The following is a 17218-nucleotide window of genomic DNA, read 5'->3' as shown; positions in this document are numbered from 1 at the left end:
GAGATGGAGTTGTACTCTTGTGGCCCAGGCTGTAGTGCAGTGGCATGACCTCGGCTCACTGCAACCTCCACTTCCCAGGTTCAAGTGGTTCTCCTGCCTCAGCTTCCCGAGTAGCTGAGATTACAGGAATGCACCCCATGCCTGGCTAATTTTTGTATTTTTAGTAGAGATGGGGTTTCACCATGTTGGCCAGGCTGGTCTCGAACTCCTGACCTCACATGATCCACCTGCCTTGGGCTCCCAACGTTCTGGGATTATAGGCACAAGCCACTGCACCCAACCTTGGCTTTACAGATTTTAAAGCTGTGTTATCAGGTGCATACAAAGTTATAATTTTTATATCTTCCTGGTAGAATTACCTTTATGTCATTGACCAGTATCTTTCATTATCTCTAGTAATGCTTCTTGCCTTGAAGTTTACTTTGTTTAACATTAGTATGGCTGCATTGAATTTCTTTTTGGTTAGTGTTTTTATTGTGTATCTTGTTCTGTCCTTTTACTTTTAATCTTTCTATGTTCCTATATTTAAGGCATACTTTTGTAAGCAGTATGTTTTGTTTTCCTGGGTTTTGTTTTTCATCCAAGCAAGCAAACTTTGTATTTCAATCAGCTCATTGACATTTAATGTAATTACTGATATATTTGTAATTATATCTAGCATCTATTTTTTTCCATTTGTCCCACTTATTTCATGTCCTTTTTCTAACCCTTCTTGCCTTTTTTTATATACAGAAAAAAGTCATTTCTCTTCCTCTTCTTTAGCTCGTTAACCATACCCTCTTTTCCTATTCTAGTATACTGTCTTTACAGGTTTTATACCCATCTACTGATCCTGCCTGATATGTGTTAGGTACTATATGAGATGCTTTACAAAATTAAGCTCTAAGCTCTACTCTTGATCACCCCATAGGGTGGCTTTTATTATTCCCATGCTATGGAATGAATAAACTGTACATCAATTCTTCCTTCTCTGGCTTTCTTGGTTTCCTTGCCTCTCACACAGGGGGTTAGCAAGTACTGTTGTACATGCTGTGCACTGCAGAACTCCAGGAGGCTCCATTTATATTATAGACAGGTGACCCAGCTTTATGCCATCCCTTCCCTCAGCCTCACTCCAGTGGCCCACGGCATTAACTCCAGTGGTTATTAATGTTGAACTTCTTATTGCAAATAATTCCTAAGGAAACATAAACCACCATCTGGTTTATTACTGTACACAGTATTGTTGCTTAAAGGCAGAAAACCTCTTTGTCAGAATCAGATGCATGGAGAAACTATGTGTCTGGGGCCTGGAACCACACCTATTAGTGTAGAAGCCCAGGAGGCCTCCCTTTCAGAAAATAGTCTTGAACCCTCTGGTTATAAGGGGAACTGCTTCTTTCCTTGGTCTGCCGGAGGGACTGCAGTTCTGCCTAGGGTTCTGCTGCAGGTTCCTAGGGGCTTAGTGTCCCCAAAGGAGCTAGGCCATGGGCAGCCTGCGCTGAGCCCCTGTGGCAGCTTGCTCAGGAACCTTCTGGACTGACTGGAGGGGGCGAGCATCTAGGCGGTGGCAATGGAAAGCAAGAGGGTTGAATCTGAAGGTACTGCAATTACCTCTCAGTGAGTAAATATGTTTCTGTCAGCTTAAGCAGTTTGTCAAGCACTTCATCAACTTCTACCCTGGACCTAGAGAAAAGCCTAATTTCCCCATTTTTTCTTATTAGGCCTGAGTCCACCCAAATATCACTAGATGTAAAGTGCTTTGCCTTCTGTTCTTTGCAAGCTAAATTAGATTTTTTTTTGTCAAGGAAGTTGATTTGCCACCTATTCATTTGTCTGACTCCACTCATTAGATTGCAGATGCTATGAGGATAAGGATTTTTGTCTGTTTTGTTCACTGACATCTATCAGGATGCTGGAGTGCAGGGTGTGTTTGTTGAATGAACTGGTTGTTATTTAAACCCTTGGGCTCACTGTCCTTTACATAATGCTTGGCTGGAAGAAAGGGAACCTGGGTGGTAGAATACCACAGGTGGGTCAGCTGACCTTGGACTGCCTCAGACACTCTACACTGGGTGAGTAGCAATCCTATGAGTCTGAGGAGGGTTCAGTGAGCTAAGTGAAGCTCCAAGGAGGCAGGAATGGATGCTCTCTTGGACCAAATGGAAGTATAAACCTTGAACTGGAAAGGGCACTTCCTCTGTCCTCTAAGACTGAAGAGAAGGAAACAAGAGTGTGAGGATAAACTGTTGCAAACATGATATGAAAAGGTAATTAATTATTTCCAAATTGCTTTTTGACAACTGTTTGAGAGCAGAGATCCTTTTTCTACCCTTGTATCCTTAGTGCCTGGCACATAGTAGGTGTTCAATAAATGTATGTTGTATGTCAGGGTGAATTATTGATCTGATCTCCCATAGCACTTTTAAAATGCTCATGTCTTTGGCCTGTTATTTAGGACAGGTTCCCCAAATGAATTTGAAGGGATCACAATTATATATTCTGTTGTACTGTGGGTGCCCAGAGATGATTCCCTAGAAGGAAACCTAGGTTGGGCAATATGGCTGCTCAAGAACACCAAAGCCAACTGGCCAGCAAGGCCCCCTTCTCAGATCCTCATGCATGAACCTATGAGAATTTCAAGTCCTGGCACTGGCGTCTACCTTTGCCTTTACTCCATTTACTCATTGCCCAGCTGTCATCCAATGATGGCATAAGCCAGTGGTCAGCAAACTACAACCTGTGGGCCAAATCCAGCCTGCTGTTTTGTAAACAAAGTTTTATTGGAACACAGCTTTCCCATTCTTTTATATTCTAATGCTGCCTTCACCCTAATGCCAAAGTTGAGTAGGTGCAATGAAGACCCACAAAGCCTAGAATATTTACTATTGGCCTTTTATGGTAAGCGTATGCTGACTCCTGGTCTAATCCATCCCAGGCACCTTAAAACCTTAAGGATTTGTGTTATTTGGGCTTGTACAAAGTACTATTCTTATCTGACATTCATAATTTCCCCCCCTTGTATGTAGAGTCTATAGATTTTTAAAGGTTAAAAGTGATTCATAGACTCATGGAACATGTAGATGAGACCTTGATGTTCAGCAAGTTCAACCTGATTATTCTTGTGCTTTACAGGTGTTTTAGGTTACAGAACTGGTCTTGTGTATAACTGGTTGCATATGGTCATGATTCAGAGGCAGAAAGCTTTCTTTTTCTGATAATTCCTTCCCATGTGCTTGTCAGTACCCAGAACTCAGTGGGAGATGAAACCTTTCATTTCACCAATAAAATAATACTCAAAGTGTAAAGTTTTCTGAAAAAGAAGCAAATGACTTAATCTCTACTCAGGGGTGGCCCCCCTGCTACCACCTTTCGGTGGGGTAAGGGGAACAAGCTGTATGACGGGGCTGGGGGCTGGGACCAGGCGCTTCTTAGAAGTTAAAAATTAAATTTGTTTCTAGTTTCTTCTAAGTTTGGCCTAGAGCTGGGCCTGCTTAATAACTACCCAACTGCTCAGAAAAATCCGGAGGGTAGATAGTTGTCCTCATGGAAAACAAACCATTCGTGGAACCCCAGGAGCTGAAGGGCACCACCATTCACCAGTCCACCAGTCCACCAGGAAGAAACTTGGGAGTCCTGTTTGCCTCCTTTTTCACACTCCACATTCAAATCATAAGCAAACCCTGTTAGTTCTACCTTCAAAATGTGTCCTGATTCTTACCTCTTCTCATTACCTGGATCATTGCCCTGGTCCCTGCCACTGTCCTCTTTTGCCTGAACTGTGTTGGCCTCTGAATGTGTGTCTTTGCTTTTTCCTACAATCTCTATGTGGAGATAGCAGTGGGAGTACTTTGTAATCACAGATCTTGTCACTTCCCTGCTCAAAATCCTTCCATGACTTCCCATCACACTTAGAATAAAATCAAAAGCCTCTCCATTGCTTATCTACCCTATGTGATCTGGCCTCAGTAATTTTCTATCTCATTCCTTTCCTTTCTCCTCTTCCTTCACTCTGCTCCAGCCATACTCACTTTCTAATATGTCAAACTCATTCCAGCCTAGGGCCTTTGTGTTTGTTCTTCCCTTGGTCTAGAAAGACCTTCTTCCTCCCTATATAATATTAACATGGCTTCTCTCTCACTTTATTTCCGTTCTCTGCTCAAAATCACCTCTGTAGTGCCACTGAGCATGGAGTTCCTGCCTTGTTCTCAATCTCAGGCACAATCTTCTCTTCTCCTCTCTTATTTTCCTCCATGACACTTGTCATTATTTAACATTATGTCATGTATCAATTTATTTATTGTCTTCTTCTCCCACTAGAATGTAAATTTCATGAGAGCATGTCTGTTTCTGTTCACAGCAGTATGCCCCGTGCCTAGCCAAGGCGCTGGCATCTGATTGGTACTCAGTAACTGTCAGTGAATGCATGTACTCAGATAAAAGTCTGGGTTCTTTACCCCTTTGTAAATGTCATGTAGGGATAACAATGCCTGTGCCTCACCTCAGCCAAATGCTGTGACCAAAGCATCTTGGCTGTTAGAAGAAAATGCGTTGAAAATTACAAGGGTTTGTCTAACATGACTTTAATTCCAGTCTTAACTATGTTTTCACTGGATGCATCGGATTTTTAGTAATTCTCCTATTTGGGTTGAGGAGAAGGCCAGATTCACCTGTGTGATCAAAAAAGCTATCATTGGCCAGGTGCAGTGGCTTAGGCCTCTCAGCACTTTGGGAGGCCAAGATGAGCGGATCACTTGAGGCTAGGAGTTCCAGACCAGCCTGGACAATATGGCAAAATCCATCTCTACTAAAAATAAAAGTGTTAGCTAAGCATGGTGGCACAAGATTATAGTCCTAGCTCCTTGGGATGCTGAGGATCACCCCAGCCTGGTAAGTCAAGGCTGCAGTGAGCTAGGATTGCACCACTACACTCCAGCCTGGGTGACAGAGCAGTAGGTGTCTGTCTCCAAAAAAAAGAAAAAAAACCCCACAAAAACTATCACTGCATATGGGCCATGCAGCAGGTTAGGTGTTTTTTGTGTTACCGTCTTGGAAGCTTTAACACCCTGCTGACGACCTCAAGAGCTCTGGGACCCCCAAGTTGAACTCCTTGCCTCTGCTCACCCTGTTTGTTTCTGCAAACTCGCACTGCTGTATCCCTTCTCTGCATCTCACATGAGACTCAGAATCACCACCAGGCAAGAGAGTTTGTAACAACAATGACAGCTAGCATTAATTGAACATTTACTATGCATAGTTCTAAAATCTTTATGTGGGTTTTTTTCATTTAATTATCACAACTTAAGGTAATAGGCACAATCTTATCTGCATTTTGCAGATGAGAACCTGGCTTGCATGGAGATAGTTGCCCACAGTCAGGTAGTTGGCAAGTGACAGAGGCAGGATGAAAAGCCAGGTGGCCCACATCCAGAGCCCACCTTAGTATTGCCTGCTCAAGTAGGATGTGAGCATCTCAAGGATAATGTATATTTTATAGTCACCTAGTTGATTAGTGTTATGGAACCATCATAGAAAACATTAAAATGTGTATTTTATAGGTATAAAATCGTTCTTTGTCTTTTACCTCACTGAAAGAGAAATATAGGCACCAGGTGGTCCCCTCATTTGTATTTGTCCCCCATCATCACACTCCCCCATCTTTGCTTACCCTCACCTTCTCTGCAGTCCCAGAGGACAGAGGGGGTACCGTTCCCCTTTCATGGATTACCTCTCCATTTGGTTCTGGAGACCATCCATCAATTTCTGTCCCCTTGGGGATTTCATCCTACCAGTGACCTCCCTTCTTTCCTATATCTTTGTCCTTTTTCTCTGCATCAACTCTTTCCATCAGCAGATAAGCACATAGTTGGATCTCTTTTCTCCTAAAAATCCTCCTTCTTCATTTGTTTTCTCTCCACCTATCACCCTATTCCCTTCAGTCCACAGCCACTCTTTCTAGAAGAGTAGTTAACATGGTTTACTCCTTCTTTGATGTTCAGCCCATAACCGATTATGGATTGATGTTCAATCCTATCATGCCAGCGGAACTGCCCAAGACATCAGGGATCTCTGGTGCTAAATCTGATGGACAGTTTTCAGTCCTTATCTCACCTCTTCCTACTTTTTGGAACCTTTGGCTTCCATGAATTTACTCCGTTCTAATTTCCTTTGTCTGGGGGCTCCTGTTGTCCTACATGGTTTGCTCTTTTTACTTGACCCTTTGGTATATTGTATTCTCTAAAGTTTCTGTACTTGGCCCTTATAATCTTCATTTGAAACTTTTTCCTGATTGATCTCATCTTCTGTTAGGTTTCAATGATCACTAGTGAGTTGATGATCTCCAAATAATGTGTATATTTTATGGCCTGTTCTCTATTCTGAATTTCAGGTCAGAACATTCAAATGCCTAGTGATTTACAGGGACCTCCCATTCAATGAGGTCAAGATGGGACTTGGCTTATCTTCTGACTTCCTCACTGCCCTCCTCCAAGTGTGTTTTTGTCAGGAAAACCCCAATACTGTCCAAGCCAAAGTCTTGGGAGCTACTGCTGATTTCTCCCTTTCCTTTATTTTCTGTATATCATTCATTCACTCAGGAAACACTAGTTGAACAATTTTCTCTGTGTCAGGCCCGTGCTTGTTTCTAAAGATTCAGATTTGTTCTCATAGAGCTTCCAGTCTATCAGAGAAGACAGATGTTAAATAAATACACATTTATTAATTAGAATTGTGCCAGAAGTTACACAGAGAGCGCAAGAAACTATGAGAGGAACTAGTTCAGTCCCAAATCCTGTTGTTTCTGCTTTCTAAATGGTTCCTTCTCCAATGTCTACACCTGTCCTCCTCACCATTGCTCTAGGCTGCCATACTATCTGGCTTGAATGCCTACAGAAGCCTCCTTCCTAGCCCTACCTCCAGCTCGCTGGCCTCCCAAGACTTCTTAAGATATATCACGTGTTCCCCAGAAAATCATTCAAGGCCCTTCCTAGCTGGGCCCCATCCTTTTTTCCAGCTGCATCCATCCGTTGTAGGATTACCTCAAGGATGAGGAGCTTTTCACCTTTAAAGATGGGGAAACTGAGGTCGGCTGCTTTGGCCAGACTTGAACTGCTGTTTTCCAGAGTCCTGAGTGAAGCTGGGTGACCTGAAGGGTCAGGTATAGAGATCTGGCATTTCTGAGCTTAGAGTATCCTTCAATCACCTACCTACTCTCAGGGATCCAAAGTGGCCTGAGTCAGGGAGTGTGTCAGAATCACTCAGGGGTTTCTAAACGTCCCATGCTTGCTGCTCCTATCCCTTCTTAGATTTTCTGGGTGGCTTAGGGATCACTGACTCAGTTGCACTCCTCTCAGCCCCCTCCTTGCCCTTGGAAGGCTGCTCTTCTGGCTTTCAACAGCCTTGGAAGCCTTGAAACTGCTGGTTGCCCAGCCTTTTTTTTTTTTTTTTTTGGCCTTCGGTTTTTAATTTCCCTGATGGAGGACATGGGTAAGCATTGATAGTGGAATAATGTGAGGACCTGAATTCATTCTGGAAATCTAAGTTTGGGCACAGTTGTGGATGACTTTGTACTTGGTAGGTTGAAATGGGGCCATTATCCCAATACAGCAGTCTTGAATATGGGATGATATAGCCTCGTAATGAAACTAAGATGTTCTCTGCTCAAAACGCCCTCAGAATGACTTGGACCTGAAGCAGCACGTGACTCAACCCATCTGCTCCCTGCAGATGGCCCTGAGTGGCTTTGTCCACTGCCTCTGCAGCACCCTTGCTCAAGCTCCTCTGATGTGTGGGCCCCACCATCAGGCTCATTTAGGACTGGGGAAGGCTATAAGAGCTGACACAGAGGGGACTCTCTGTCCTCAAACTGCCCCACTCTTACCCCTGGTAGCCTGTCACTTTCTGAATTCTCACTGTTTCTGGTTGTTCCCTGTCAAATTGCAAATGCTCCCTGAGGGGATATTTCAAAACACTAGTCATTAGCATCTCAGAGCAAATTGATTCATTTGCTAATTGGAACAGCCACTAAAGGTCCAGAACACAGGCCATTGTTCTAGGGTTCCTGAAAAGTGGCCTAAGGACCACCTGCATGAGGAGTTGACTGGATCAGAACCCAAGGGCATGGGACATGGGACCTGGGATTCTTGTGCTCATTTGAGTTTAAGAAGCACTGTTTGAGCAGGTCTGGCCTGGGAGGAATGTCTGGGGCAATGAGTTCCTTGGGGTGGAGGCATTGTTTTAGTGAAGTTGAGGGTGCTTATGTAGGAAGTGGGAGAGTGCAGGAGTTGGAGGCATCTGCTTCTTAATTGAACTTCCTAATTATGTGATGTAGCCCTCATCACTGGGAACACCTCCACCTCAGCACTTGCCACTATGCACTTGCTCACCTGGGACCCTGCCTGCTGAGCGCTGCTCTCCTTTCACCTCCTGTGTGCTGATCTTTCTATTTAGGTCCATAGGCTGCCAGCTAGATGAGGTCTTTGAGAATAGCTAACCCGACCCCTTTATTTTAAGGACAAGAAAAGTGACTCTTGAAGAAGGAAAGTGACTTTCCCTGTATCACACGGTGGCATTTCTGGGATCAGGACAGGGCTTCCTGGCTTTCAATTCTGTCTCTTGTATCCTAGATTATCTTATTCAAGACAAAAATTATGACTTTTTTCTCTGTGCCACCCCAGCATTATAATGCAATGTTGGGCACATAATGAATATACAATAAATGTTTCAGAGTTAAATGGATCATGATGTGCTTGACAGCAAAGAAATATGATAGCATAAAGGAAAAACATTGAACTTAAATATCAGGATATCTGTGCTGGGCTTGTCTCTACAGCCACTTACCTGTGACTCTGGATTCTAAAGTTCCACCTTAAATATCCTATGTTAAAAGTCTACCCTGACTGGTGTGGTAGCTACCAGCCTTACGTGGCTATTTAAATGCATTGAAATAAAACAAAATAAAAAATTTAGTTCATTTGTACTAGCCAAATTTCAAGAGCTCAGTGGACACATGCGGCTAGTGACTACTATATCGGACACCGTACATATAGACCATTTACCCTGTGGCAGAAACTTCTGTGTAACAGCATCAGACCAGACTTTGCGGATGGAGGAGAACGGGATGTATGAGGCCAGGTTTTGTATGTTGTGGAGCTGAGAGTTTGAGTGAGTTTTCAGGAACATCCTGAAAGCCATTCGACCCTGTCCCCTGAGGGAAATCAAATATCCTGGGAAGAACTCAATGACCACTCTTGCCTTTAAATAGCATTAATGACTGGAAAATAACAGTTCTGGCTAGGAATTAGTCCTCCTACTCGCTAACCTGGGCCAAAAAGGAAATGGAATGTGTAGGGCTGTTTTCAGTCTGTATTGATCAGGGCTCAGTAGAGCACCCTGGCCAGAGACACACAACAATACACCTCCATTTCTGCTGTAACTTTTGTGTTTAAAAAGTGACTATGTTGGCTGGGCGCGGTGGCTCATGCCTGTAATCCCAGCATTTTGGGAGGCCGAGGTGGGTGGATCACTAGGTGAAGAGATCAAGACCATCCTGGCCAACATGGTGAAACCCTGTCTCTACTAAAAAAAGAAAAAAAAAATTAGCTGGATGTGGCGGCGTGTGCCCGTAGTCCCAGCTACTTGGGAGGCTGAGGCAGGAGATTGCTTGAACCCGGGAGGTGGAGGTTGCAGTGAGCTGAGCTTGCGCCACTGCATTCCAGCCTGAGCAAGCAAGACTCTGTCTCAAAAAAAAAAAAAAAAAAAAAAAAAAAAGTGACTATGTTAACTCTTTGAGAACTGAACACTTTTCAGTACATCTGGTGAGTATGCCATTGGAGAGTTTCTTTTGATTCAGACCTTTGATAGCACCAAATCTCTTGCCAACTTGAGAAAGTTTTGATATTCTTGTTTGGCGTAGCCTTATGATGTAATAAAGTGAATGAAACACTTGGCTTCTTCTCCAACCCCTCTATGGGGGGTGTCCTTAGCTAAAATGTGACACAAGGGAAGCATATGATATTGCCTTCATGTCTTTTCTTTTGAGACCTCTCCACTTCCTTCCTGCACCTCTGTTTCCTTCAAGGTTCTCCACTGCTGCAGGATTAATCTTAGCTAATCAAATTCCCAAGAATTAACTCCTCCTTCTGATATGAGAGCTGATAAAGGCTTAGGGGCACTTGTGTTATTCTTCCCAGGAGTTCATGTATTTTTACAGGGTCTTTTTCAAGATCATGACACATATTTGGGACCCAAAAGGATGAATCTCTAGTGGCTAATTTCAGCTTAGTGGTAGACAGTGGTTAGGGAGACCCTGGGCAAAAGTATTTATTGCTTAGTTATACCATGTCGGTGATGTCTTTCTCCCCAGGCCGGAGAAAGTTGCTTGCACATCCCTAGAATGTTGCCTACACATCCACACCTGCCTCTGGAAGTGTAGCTTGTCTTTAGGTAGAGCTTTGCTTCTAGATTCAGGTGACTCAGGAACAGGCACCCTGCCGCTGCTGGTCCAGCCCCAGGTCTCATGGCCCAGGCTGAGACAAAGCCTTGATCTGAGCTTCTGCTTTTGTTCTTTAGGGTCTGAACCCCTATGTTCTAAACTTATAATACCCAACTTAGCCAAAATGTGCAAAGGTGTGTCCTGTCCCTCCAGGATTCTTCTTACCCCATTTTATTAGGGATTAGAGTCCTAGAGGCAGCTGCCCACCTTCCCACATCCTGTCTATATTCCTACCTGCATCTCTATAGTCCTGTTTCTAGACAGGGTGCATTGTCCTCTAACACCACATGTGCCGAGGCTTCCTGAAGTCCACTGCTTATCTGAGGGACTACTTGACTGCTTTCTGCTATTATACTCTCTTAGTATCCTGTATCTTTCCTCATCTACCAATCATTTGTTTTTGATTGCTTATAGTGTGTCAAGCTTAGATGCTAATGGCACTTCATAAATGTTCTCATTTCATTTTATGACAGCCCTAGGAATGTTGGTTCTATTATTATCCTTGTCTTCAAGATGAGGAAATTAAAGTTCAGAGAGGTTAAGTAACTTGTCTTATATCCTACAGATAGCATCAGGGCTAGGATTATAACCTGTTGATTTTATTCTAAAATCTGAGCTCTTAACACTGGGCTCTGCTGCCTGCAGGGTGGCTGTCCTTCATTGCCTAGAGGACAAGTGGCTTTCCTAAGTGCCTGTTACTCCAGTAGGCACATGCTGGCCTCGTTTGTCCTGCCCTGTTTTGTTCTGTTACACCCAACTAAACTATGGCACCGATATATGCAGATGACCCAGAGTTATGTGAGTCTCCATATGCAGCCTCAGGTTTCTTGGTTAGTTACCTACATGAGCACTTGTTTGGCACATAGTAGGTACTAATAAGTATTTAAATAGATGAATGGATGAACTCAATCGTAGCATGAAAGTCCTTTACTTCACTGTATTGCTTTTCAAGGAATATGTATATATATATATATATATATATATATATATATATACACACACACATACATATACATGTATATGTATGTATGTATATATATATATATATATANTATATATATATATATATATATACACACATGTATGTGCACTCTCATATTGCCCTTAATATTACACCACAGTGAAAATTTCCCATTGCTAAGGTTCAGTATTTCCTTGGTTCTAAAATGAACCTGTTTGTGAACTGGATTCTGTCTTATAAACAACCAGGTTGCTCAGCTTATTTCATAGAAATCTTCCTATTTCCTGAAATGTGCACATATGTAGAGAGATTCCTGGGCTCCATGCTAGAATGTGTCAAAGATCACCATTTTGATGACAGATGTGGTATAAATAGGTGGATTTCAGTTTGAGAGTTCACCAAGAATGTCTGCCAATAGTGAAGACATTTCCACCTAGCGGACATCATAAATCATCATAGGAGAGTCAAATGAACTCAGTATCTTTTTTTCAAATGGAGGTCTGGCTACAGGGCAAGTGAAGCAGCTAATGAATTTTACTGTATGTGTGTTCAACTTTATGGGTATGCACATATCTGTTCATGTGTGTGGGCATGAATCTGTACATTTATGTGTGTGTATGTAATATGTGGGTGGGCATGTAAGTAGGTATGTATGTATATATGGTATATACGTGTAGGTATGTAACACATGTATGTATATATGTATATTTGTTTGCATATGTGTGTGTATGTTTGTGTGTTCGTGTGCACATCTGTGATTGTATGTGTGCATGGGAAGGGAGAACCAGACTGATTAGGGCCCAAATGAGAGCAAACGCTAAGGTTAGATTTACCCTTTAGGAGTTGGGGTAGACTGGGGTGAAACCTGGGTTTGCAAGAGAAGTATAGGCATATCAGTGACTTTATGATGGCTAGTGCTTATCATCCAATGAAAATGATCTGGAGTCAGTTCCAGGTGGCAGCCAGATAAAAAAATAAAGCTGAAGTTTAGATGCTGTAGCCATATGTTTGTAATACGACTTACATTTATAACTAAACTCACTTAGAGGATGACAGTTATGTAATTCGAGGATTTATGAGATAGTATAGCCTTGTGGAAAAAGACCTGCATTTGAAATCAAGGGGTTCAAATAACTTTCCTGTCATTTATCAGCTGTGTGATTTTGGGGAGGTCAACCTATTTTCTCATTCAAGGATAGGGTTAGAAATACCAATCCTCGTCTTCTCCACAGGCTGAGGGCACAAATTTCAGTGTTGGTGTGATACTCACACTAAAGAAAATGAGGTACCATTGTGGAAAAATGGAGGGAGGTGAGTAAATTGGCAGTTATGGGTGCATGTGTGGGGTCCCACAGCTAGGGGACGAAAGCTTTGTCTACCTCACAAAACAGACTCTTCATTCATGTTGAGCTTATGAGCTTGACAAGATAGACACTCCTTTCTGATGTCTTGGAAACTATGCAGTGAAAAAGATTTACTTTATAATTCCATTCAACTGTGGATTGAACTGAAGAGTCAAGGAGTCCAAAGTGGTCAGCCTGAAAATTCTGAGAAGATGCAACTGTGCAAGCAGAAATTTGACGAAGGGAGATGGACTGGGAGGTGAAATGGTAGGCTTAGGTGCTGGGGTGGAAGCTGAGCTATGTCACTCTTGTCAGCTGGGGTGGGAGGTCCCCCTTGCAACCTGATGGGCTCTATTCAAGGAAAAGTGCATGTGTGGTGGTGAGGGGCAAGAGAAGACAGCACCCTTCCACAGGCGAATTTACAGGAACATGGACAGGGGAGAATCCCCTTTATGGACCATATGTCATGCATGAGGATGATTAATATTGGCCCTCTTTGATAGTGCTTTCTAGAAACTATCACAGCACCAGTTTTGGAGAAAAGTAGAACATATTATCTCTGGCTCCTAGAGATGGTATTGCAGAGAGGCAGGGCAACCTACCAGAGATAACTGCTTTTGTGTTCTAGTCCTGTTGGAAGGTGGTCTGACAAAGTTAGTTCCCTTTGATTTACTCTAACAACTCAAGTTGAAATATCTGGCAGTAGGGCCAGGTGTCTAAGGCACAACATTTAAGGAGGCACTGACTCGCAATGTCTCAATCTCAGTGCACTCGCTCTCAGTGCCTCCTTAAATTTTGCCTCCTAAAAGCCCTGCTTGCCTCATCCCAGTCCAGACTCTGCCTTGAGGACTTTTTGAGACCTGCCCTTTGGGAGGCCAGGAGGGCACGTTTTTCACTTGCTGTCACCACTTGGTTCTCTCTCCCCCGGTTCTTCCTGAAGTCTGTCATTCTGGCCAGGATTATTCCTAGGATATTGCCACCTGGGCAGGGCTTCATGGTGGAAACTTCAGGACTTTTATGAAGCCGGCTCTATGAAAACATTTTCAAAGGCAAACACCCAGGGAAAGGAGAGAAGATACGGTTTTAACAGGGTTTGATTTTCTACCCAGGGTCCAATTTTGCTGGATTACATCAGTGGCTCCAGGCTTTATGTGAGGAGTTATTTCTCGTGTTTCTGAAACTCTGACTTTCCTGAGTAAAGTGCTATTATTGGGGGAAGAAGAATTGGAGGATAAGGACGAGACAGTAAAGTCCCTAAGACAAATAGGGAATGAGGCACAGGGGCCGTGGCAGGTGGGGGAGGACAGTGAGGAGAGTGGCAGCAAGGAGCTTGGAAGTCTCCCAGATAAGAGTTGAGCATCTGTCTGTAAGACTAGAATCTCTCCGCTTGACACCGTGAGCACTGGGAACCCTTTTCCACTGATTCACACCATTCTCTCCTTCTGTAGGGGGCTGGCATCTTCAAAACAAAGCAACTATCAAAAGCCCTTTCTTCCTTCTTACCTCCTCCCTCTCTCACTGTCTGGGTAGCTTACATGCCCTTCCTTCCATCTGCATATTAAACTTTCCCTTCTATATATCGTACTCTTATTGAATTCTCTACTGCTTATGAATGACTGAATTTACTTTTTGATCCTGAAAAAATTCAGTTGTTGAATTAAACAGATTAAAACAGTTTACCAACAGAATACAGTGTCCCCGTATTACCTTATCACTTTGCAATTAGAGTACTTTACCATTTCTACACACATCATATATTTGATGCAACTCTGTATGTTAGGCAATATTATTGTCCCCACTTTATGGATTAGAAAACCAAGGCTAGGGAGAAATGGTGACATTTTCAAGGGTAGCCAACTGGTAAGTGCTGAGTTTGGGACCAGAACTCAGCTCTTTGAATTTCTATTTCAGAACTTTTTCTTATTGCTTCTCCAGTCAACCCAAGGGTGGGCCCTGCAGAGTAATAAGAATGCTTTCAATCAGCTTTACCCCCAACTTTCTCTCCCACTCTGACCATCTTTTGACTTCACCTTTTCTGGAGCCACTTCAAACACATCATCTTCCCCACACCCAATCAAGCCCTCACCTGAGGGGTCCATATGGGACACTATTAAGAAGATGGCGAAGTCCAGGAAAGAGCAGTTGCACTTCCAGGGGTTTCCACTCAGAAACAGGGTCTCGAGAACAGGGAGGTGGTGGAAGGCATCACTGTCCAGGGTCTGCAAGCCGGTATTTCTGAGGTCCAGGTACCTCAAAGAGGTGGTGTTGGCAAAGGTGAACTTGTGAAGCGATAACAGGTGAGGGTTGTTGGCAATGTTCAGCTGCACCAGGTTGCTGAGCACCGAGAAAGTGAATGGGGAGATCGAGGTCAGGTTGTTGGAGCTGAGGTCAAGGTAGATGAGTTTGAAGACCCCGATGAAGGTGTAATCCATCACCTCTCGAATCCGGTTGTTCTGACAGTCCAAATAAACAAGGTCACTGAGGAGTCCTAGATGCATTGCTGGCAAACTAGTGATTCTGTTCTCGTTCAGGAACAGCCTCCGGGCGTTCAGGGGTATGTCAAGGGGGTATTCGGTTAACTGTCTCCCTGTGCAGATTACTTCTTGGGCTTGACACAGACAATTATTTGGACACTTTGACCCTGATACCAGCCCCATTCCAAAGGAAAAGAGTAACCACCCGGGGCCAGGGCCTGAAGCAAGGGACATAGTAAGAAGCCACAACCACCCTCCTTCCACCTTCCTGCGGGCTCTGTCCCTCTGATCCGAAGGCTGCCGGTGGGGGTTGCTGCGGGGGAGGGGCGCTGGAAAGAACTGTAACACTTTAGCTTTGTGCAAAGCAATTTTCCATTACAGGAGAACTGAACAGAAATTGAAACGCAAGGCTCACTGCCCTGCCGCCCAGCTTGGTGGCTCTGCCACTCGCTCCCAGACTGCCACTGGAAGCTTGCCCATTTGGCAGCTTTGAAAGGTCTCACCCTTTCCCTGCGTTTGCGAGTGAAGGGGAGCCAGGGGAGAGCCACATGACAATGAGGTGGCCAGTTGACACCTTTGTGATGTCAGCAGCCTCAGGAGACTGTCTGGCTGAGGGAAAGAGATTCCTCTCTCCTTCTGGGTGGTGTGGGGGTGTTTTGTGTATCTTGGTAAGCCAGCTGGAGCTCCCTGGGGAAAGTTGAGGCCTCATGGGTAGAGGCCTGCAGCATGCGCGTGTCGGGGACCAGGCTGGGTTCAGTGTGTGGATGTATATAGTATCTGTACCCTCTCCCCATGGAGCTGTAGTAGAAGATTAGGTGACACTGGACCCCCTAATCTGCAGACCATAGAGGGAACATGGGACATCTCCAGGCCAACTCCTTTTCTTACTGATGAGCAGAGCTTGAGGTTAGTTCTCAGCGTGGGTCTTTTCTTGGGTATTGATTTGAATGGGTGCCAGTTTTTCAGTGTTGTCAGGAGAAGATGGGAAAGGGAGTGCTTCCTTTGAAATGAGGCAAAGGAAATTCCTCTGATAAAGTGGTACTCTTTTAAGACTTTCTTCCTAGGATGTATACATCTCTGTCTGCATTTGGAACATATATATATGTGTATTTTATTAAAAAACTTTTTGAACAAGTATAAGCTACTCCTCCTAACGCAAAATCCAAATGTATATTTAAAAAAATCTCAGTGCAACAATAGAACTATTTTTTTTTTTTACCACTCGTATTCTCCTAGGACTTTTAAAATAGTGCTTCTCTAGTACTTCTAGTGTGAGTTTATATTCATTAATTACTTGTCAGGTGATGGGAGTCTTTTGGAGGGAGGGATAGAAAACCTGGAAGCTGAAGAGTTGCATCAGGCAGAAATAAAACATCTCAGGAACTGAAATTTTTATTTTTGAGAAAATTGGGTTTCATTTTTTAAAAGCGTTCATATATAACTGACTTGTGAATATTAATAACATATTGAAACCTACCAGTGACTGGCACCTGGTATGTAATAAATGTATAGTGAATGAACGATGTGAGAATGTCTCTGGTGGTTTGCTTTCTTCTCTTGCTTCTTTGCCAAGAGATAACTTAATAAAGTCAAATGGATTTGTGGCTGGTTAGCTAATGCTTGATTGTTTACTTACTCAGCATTCCTTGGGTGACTGGCTGTGAATTAATATGATGACTTAGGCGTGTTTACCAAATTGAAAGTGACCTTCTTTAAGTAGACATTTCAAATACTTGAAGTAATAACCCAAATGATAGCTGTACTAATTGAAGCATGACTTAATTGATAGGGCAGCCACCCTTTCCTCATAATTAAAACAAATTCTATTAAAAAAATAAGTTCCTTGCTAGATCTTACGTGATTGCCGAGGAGAGAAACCTGGCACATAAAGTCTATAGAAAAGAATTAATTTCCAGAGTGACTGCTCTGGGAGCTGTGGCGAGGGTGTGTTTTGTGGGTGGAGTGTGGC

At 43.4% G+C, this 17218-nt stretch overlaps 1 protein-coding gene across 1 annotated transcript in view; it reads right to left on the bottom strand.

Annotated features, from left to right (window-relative positions):
* Nucleotides 1-15780, bottom strand: part of LRRC52 (leucine rich repeat containing 52) — a 20379-nt gene extending 4599 nt beyond the window's left edge. Inside the window, exon 1 of the mRNA XM_017534049.2 lies at nucleotides 14862-15780. Coding sequence (XP_017389538.1) covers nucleotides 14862-15483 — 622 coding nt within the window. The 5' untranslated portion in view covers nucleotides 15484-15780. The remainder of the gene's footprint in view (nucleotides 1-14861) is intronic.
* Between the last annotated feature and the right edge of the window lie 1438 nt (nucleotides 15781-17218).

This window comes from Cebus imitator, unplaced genomic scaffold (assembly GCF_001604975.1).
Source record: "Cebus imitator isolate Cc_AM_T3 unplaced genomic scaffold, Cebus_imitator-1.0 Scaffold84, whole genome shotgun sequence".
NCBI classification, from domain to species: Eukaryota; Metazoa; Chordata; class Mammalia; order Primates; family Cebidae; genus Cebus; species Cebus imitator.
Note: the sequence above shows the minus strand (reverse complement) of the source record. Positions and strands in the feature narration are given on the sequence as shown.